This window comes from Mustela nivalis (assembly GCF_964662115.1).
Source record: "Mustela nivalis genome assembly, chromosome: 20".
In the NCBI taxonomy this organism is placed as follows: domain Eukaryota; kingdom Metazoa; phylum Chordata; class Mammalia; order Carnivora; family Mustelidae; genus Mustela; species Mustela nivalis.
Window position 1 is genome coordinate 6,246,927 of NC_139039.1, and position 6,492 is coordinate 6,253,418.

The following is a 6,492-nucleotide window of genomic DNA, read 5'->3' on the forward strand; positions in this document are numbered from 1 at the left end:
AATGGAGACCCAAAATGTTGACTGACACTGGAAGAGGTATTAGAGGTGACCTTTTGTTCCAAGTGCTAACCCAAGTGTTATTTTAACTGCAGACTTGAAAGGCTACATCTAAGAGCCCTTGACACAATTAAAATGACTAAACCATGAAACTTTCCCATATAAAGCAAGTGCCAAATAAACAGACAAGGAGACACAGAGCAGATAAAAGTGATTTCTCAGAGGCCATGCCTTCCTGTCTTCCTGACTTATTAGCTTATAAGTAATTGTCATTTTATAGGAAAAAAGAGAAGCTAAGCTTCTCCTAGAGAACAGTGTAACCTCGTGCAAGGAATGAGGCTTTGGAGCCGGACTCCCCAGGTGTGACTCCTGGCCTCACCAGCCATGTGCTCTTGAGCACGTCACTCCAACTCTCTAGGCTTCAGTGTCATTACGCCATTCACACATGCGCTCATGTCATAGTAGTGAGCATTTTAATGCCTAAAATACACTCAGAAAGTTGTCTCAATAAAATGAAGTTGTTATTATTATGGTCCTAATAATGCAAAGGTTATTAACGACCTCTTTCACCTTTTTGTTTTTGTTTTTAGATCTTTTATTACAATGAGGTGCCTTGAGATATATTTGGCCATCCCTGGGCCACAGAAGGATTTCTGAACTGAACTAGTCTTACTTGTTTGGATGATGTTCATTTTCACCTCACATTAAATGATGAAAGTATTATGAATCTAAAAATCACCCTTATGTAATCACACTGATTCTAACTTTTGTTGTCTCAGAAGGGGAAAGCCGGCATGATTCCGGCACATCCACTCGAATCCTTCTCCACAGTGTTGTGGATCACATCCCAATTGCTTTCTAATTTGTTTTCCATGTTATAATCCAGCAATCAGAAAATAATGATAATATACTGCAAGAAAACTAAGTTAGTTCATGCAAATTTGCAAAGTGGGTAAGATAAGCATTGTACTCTCTTGAAAACAACAGGGGCGGAGCATAGAGTTATGCATCAGTGTAATAAATTCAACCTTTTGACTAGGTTCAGCATCCAAGATGCATTTAAGTCTTTAGAAAGAAAATGAGTTAAACATTTTCATAGGAATATGGTAGCTATCCTGGAGGAAAAGTTAACAAGTTTCCTTCCCAAGCAGTTTGTCGATGTCTTTTGGGGATTCTAGATAGAGAAACTGGGTCACTAATAGGCCAGGTCCGAGGCAGAAGCTTATATTTAGCATGGGTGAGATCATTAAGCAAGCTCGGTTTGTAAGCATGGGGAAAATAAGGTCATGGAACTGAGGACCCCTGGGTAGCCTCTGCTTTGGTAATCCCCAAATGCCATGATGAGCTGAGCCTTCCACCTGTCAAAAACTTCCTCTTTTGTTCTTAATGTATATTGGTGTCATGGATGTCTTTGCAAATCTGATAGAAATTATAAACACTTCTCCCACACAGGCACACATTTCTGCATATTAATTTGTGGCTTTCGTGGGTGTTCTCATGTCAAAAATTCCTTCTTGGGGGAGTGATTTTATATTATCTTCAGTGAACTTATCAATTAACATTTGAAAATAGGTCTGACCACTTCATTTCCTTTTTAAAAATGTGTTATTTAAAATCCTGACTTGTAACTCTCCCAGAAGATTTTAGATCATTCAGTTGTTTTGTTTTACTATGATCAGCAAGTTTAAGAAACCTCTGTACCTGTTCCAAAATGCCTAATTTCAGGGAAATTCTATTTCTGTCTGCTAAGAAAGAGCAGGAGGCATTGATGTATGCCTTCTTGGAAAGATTTTATTATAATTTTATGAGAAAATAAGCAAAGTGACTGTCATGTTATTCCCATATTGACTTATATGGAATAAACCCTGATGACCCACAGAATCTTGATCATAATTTGGACTCTAACCCCCAAATATATTGTTTTTGGAGAAATAAATGCACAAATGTACATAGCTCCTGTCACCACAAAGGAAAAATTTCAAAAACATGGAGAAAAAAAAAGCTTTTTAAAATTCACCCTCCATGAACACATAAACACCACTATTGGTGAGCCAGTCAATGAATTTCTATGCTTAGGTCTTATATTTTAAAGTTGGGACAGAGAAACATCCTAGATATTTGATGTAAGAATTTGTTTTGAAGAAGTTTGGCAATTAACCTAAAGCTACTCTAAAAGCACATTTTACTCTTAAGAGTAAAATCCTTACAAACGTTTATAATAGTTCATAAAAGTTTGTAGTAATAAATATTTACCACTTTACTTTTTCCTTTGAGACCAATCATCACAGACCAAAAGCAGCTAAGTTTATAATAATTTATTAAGGTTGCATATAATTTGTCATGTATAATAAATTATAAAAACCATAGCATCTTCATAAACTATTTAGTATATCATACTCACTTCCTAATGCTTACTGCAATAACTGTAAGAAATCTAATTAGATTATATTTTAGCATTAGTTAGAAGATAAAAAAGATCATAAAATTTTTTCACAGTACTTTGGATTTAGGAAGGACCCCATTCCTTTAGCTTTTGTGCAATCAGTTTGAAATGTATAAAAACGTTTTACAAACCAGAAGGGTTTTACTGAGCTGCTGAAAGTATTGCATAATTTGTAACTAACATCCTTGTGGTGCACTTTTTCGGCACTGTAAAAAATGCAAATAAATAGTCAATTACTGATCTCTAAGAATCTATACCCATAAGACCACATTGAAGCTTGGCAACATTTTGCAACATTCAAATAAAAAATTCAGTAAACATCGGAACATAGTATTCTCTCTCCGTTTCCCCCTCTCCCTCCTCCCACTCCCTGCCCAGTACAGCTAAGGAAAAACAAAGTTCAGGTTGAATTGAAGTCCTAGGGCCTGAGAAAGAGACTCTGGCCACAATTCTTCCCCAGCTCTCTGTTGTCTTGGAGTCTCAGTCCTCATTACATCCATTCAGACTCCTCTCCAACGCCGGGATCAGTCCTTTCCCCTCAGGGAGAGTTTGCAAATCCTTGCTGAAAGCATTTCGTTCTCCACTGTAACAGCACAGGCGTGAAATTGGTTGGAGTCTTTGTAACCAGTTTGTTCTGTTTCTTTCCCGCCTCCGCGGTTCTGATGGAAGAGAAGGTTGAGAGGCAGCCACAATTTAATGCTGCCGGTGCTGGGTCTCACAAACTCCCTTGGTCTTTAAATGTCTATTCTTGGATAATGTCCTTATCCATCCTCCTGTCCTCAGTGAACTTTGATGGAAAATTTCCGCAGTTTCAGAAATTGGAAAAGCTTGTCTTTCGTCCTCTTCTTCAGGGCCATCAGCGCTCGTGTTTTCTCCTCCAAATCTTGATCGATGGCAAAAATGATCTTAGCTCGCTCCTCGGCTTTCTTGTCCCCAGAGTTTCTGAAAAGTCTCTGTAGAGATTCTTGGTCTATGTTTTCAAAGATGTTGGCCACGGCTTTCTTACGCGAGGCTGTGTCGAAGTGATAGCCGTGGATGGACGGGCTAACGCGCAGCGAGGTGGACATGATGATGGCTTGGTGCCTTGGCTTTGCTTTCATCGATGTGGGAGTCTTCGGGAATTCTGCTCCCGGGCTCTCCAGAGAGTCTGTAGCAAAATCATTCCGGGACTGCTATTTAAAGTGTGAACAAAAGCTCCAGGCTCAAATTACACTGGTGACATCAGAGTGATCTCAAGGAAGAATAATCACAGACAGGTTTAACAGTTGAGTTGCCAATATTCTGTTCTGGTGCAAAATGTTAAGAGCTGCGCTCCGTGTTGGAGCAGGGATGTGGGGATTTCTTTTTACCACATCTGTGGTAATAGGATTAAAGAGGCTTGGGGCCCTCTTTTAAAAATAGCAGAAACCAGGAAAGGGCAAAGGTAAGACACAAACAAAGTGGCTTAGACTCTCAAAGTCTTTCCAAACAACTGCCGAAACAAAGGCTTCTGCTAACTACAGGAAAGTTTTATTCCAGGAGAAGTCATTAGAGTGTATTCCAAACATTTGGCAGCCCACACCTGTGTCCTTTGGACATCCCCATCCAGGCCTGCTCCACAGCTGCTGAGAGAAAGCTGAAGAATCAAGGTCATCTATCCGGACTACATGGGATTGTAAAAGGGGACTTCACCAACAAAATGCTGACATGACGCAGCCTGAACCTGTGAACTTTCAGAGACTGAGTACAAGAGACAACCTGTAATCACTGAATAAAATTGTAATTTATTGTTTATTTATTTAAAATCTTTTTAAGATTTTTTTTACATTTTTAAAAAATGTTTTCAATTTATTTATTTTCAGAAAAACAGTATTCATTATTTTTTCACCACACCCAGTGCTCCATGCAATCCGTGCCCTCTATAATACCCACCACCTGGTACCCCTGGTCCATATACACTATGGAGTATTAAGATTTTTTTTTAAAGATGTTATTTTTAAGTCCTCTCTACACCCAGTGTGGGGCTTGAACTCACAACCCCAAGATCAAGATCATGTTCCACTGACTTAACCAGCCAGGTGCCCCCAAATTGTAATTTAATAAAAATAATAATAACAATAGACAATATCTCTTTAGTCTTGTGTATATAACAGAAATGCCTATTTTTTTTTTTTTTTAAGTGAGGAAGGAAAGTCAGTCAGGTGCTTTATGGACATAGTACTCAAAAAAGTGAGTTGATGTTTTCTTTTAATATTTATTTTGGCTCCGCCCAGACATAGGGCAGTACCTTCTCTGGAAGAATTTAAATTTGTTCTCCTCACCTTGCATAATGTGCCACCAGCTAGTGCCCCATTGGTGTGGAGCACTGACATTCAACCACATGATCGATGTCAGCGTCAGAGGGCCCCAGGGACTCCTCTTAGGGAAGCCGGGCTGGTTTAGAATTCCCTCTGATCAGTCAAAGTAGGTCTAGAATCTGCAAAAGTGGAGAGAGTGTGGAGAAGGTACCTCACTAGAAAATTGAGTTAGAGAATCTTCTTACGTATTCATTCACTCACTCACTCATTAATTCAATCAATATTTATTAAAGCTCTATTTTTAGCTAGAATGTTTTTAGGCACTGGAAGCCTAAGAATAAATGAAACTGAACCAAACCAAACAAGATCCCCACAGTCACCTTAATGGAGTTTACATTCTACCGAGAAACAGATAATGGAAAAATGTACACTTCTAATCTAGATGATGTCAGAAAGTAATGCCTATTATGGATAAAAATGAAGCCAAGCTGTACAGGAGAGGAAGGGGAAGGGAGGGTTGAAATTTGCCTGGGATATTCAGAGGCAGCTTCTGCAAAAGTGACACCGTACAAAGACTTGGAGGAGGTGAGGGAGTTAGCCGTGGAGGTCTCTGGAGGAAACGTGTTGTAGGCAAAAGGGACAGCAAGTTCAGAGGCTGAAGACAAGAATGTGTGTGGAGTATATGGAGAACAGGGGATCAGTGTGGCTGGAGCAGAGTGGCCAGAGAAGAGGGGACAGAGGTGAGGTCGGGAGCAAATGGCAGTGGGAATAGGACAGGGACAGACTGAATATACCCTCTAAGGCTTTTTCATGGATTGAGCTTTTGCCCTATAGGACATGGGTGGCCTCAGAAAATGTGGAGCAGAAAAATGTCATGATTTTACTTATAATCATAATCGTACCATTTCTTAGTAGAGAACACATTTTAAGGAGACAAGCCATTGCATGAGGAGCAAGAAGACTAGTTACATTGCTGTCAAAATAATCCAGGCAAGAGACAATGCAGGTCCCCACCAGGCGGGTCACCATGCAGGTGGCGAGAGATGAACAGATGTGAGCATATTGTGAAGGCCAAGTCAGAAGGACTTATTGAAGGCTCTGACGTGAGGAATGGAAGATAGACAGAACCCAGTAGGATCTCTTTGAAAGGCATTTCCAGGTGAGCTGGTGTTCAATTCCCCAACCGTGGCCATGGCTGCCTTCTCCAGCTTTTCCATGCAAGGATCCTGCGATCTGCTGCCAAAGACTGCGGGCTACTGGCACACCATGGTGGTGATTAAAAAATGTGCTCATTTTCCTCACTGTTAAAAATTGTTATTATTATGTCAGCAAGGATTTTTACAGAATTTTTATTAGATGCCAAACACAGTGTCCCAACATTACACAATCTACCTTCATGTTGTCATTATCAGTAAAAGGCTTCGCCAACCCTGTCATCTTGTGCTCGCTCTTGAGGTGATGCTTACAGGCTCATGCTTGTACTCACTGACTACTCCCAAATTTTAATTCCTCATTTATTTAACTAACCGACCAATACAAATATATGCAAATGTATTTGTATATTTACATATAATATAAGCAAATATATTTGTACATTTATATATATGCAAATATGGTGCAAATAGCTGTTTAATTATAAAAGTCAGAAACCCAGCTATAATCTTTGATTTCTTCCTTTCTTTTTTCTCCTATCTAGATCTTTTTCTGTCTCCCTTTCCCTCTCTCCCTATATATACATATATATATATTCTATATAGATTATATATGTGTTTGTGT

General features: G+C 39.3%; 1 protein-coding gene across 1 annotated transcript; it reads right to left on the reverse strand.

Moving 5' to 3' along the window:
* Positions 1–2,297: 2,297 nt before the first annotated feature.
* Positions 2,298–3,786, reverse strand: TCIM (transcriptional and immune response regulator). Its single transcript, XM_082715513.1, has one exon. The coding sequence runs from the start codon at positions 3,538–3,540 to the stop codon at positions 3,220–3,222; it is 321 nt and encodes a 106-aa protein (XP_082571639.1). The 5' UTR covers positions 3,541–3,786; the 3' UTR covers positions 2,298–3,219.
* Positions 3,787–6,492: the final 2,706 nt, after the last annotated feature.

Coding starts and splice junctions, on each gene's coding strand:
- TCIM (XM_082715513.1), bottom strand. CDS start 3,540: ATGAAAGCAAAGCCAAGGCACCAAGCCATCATCATGTCCACCTCGCTG.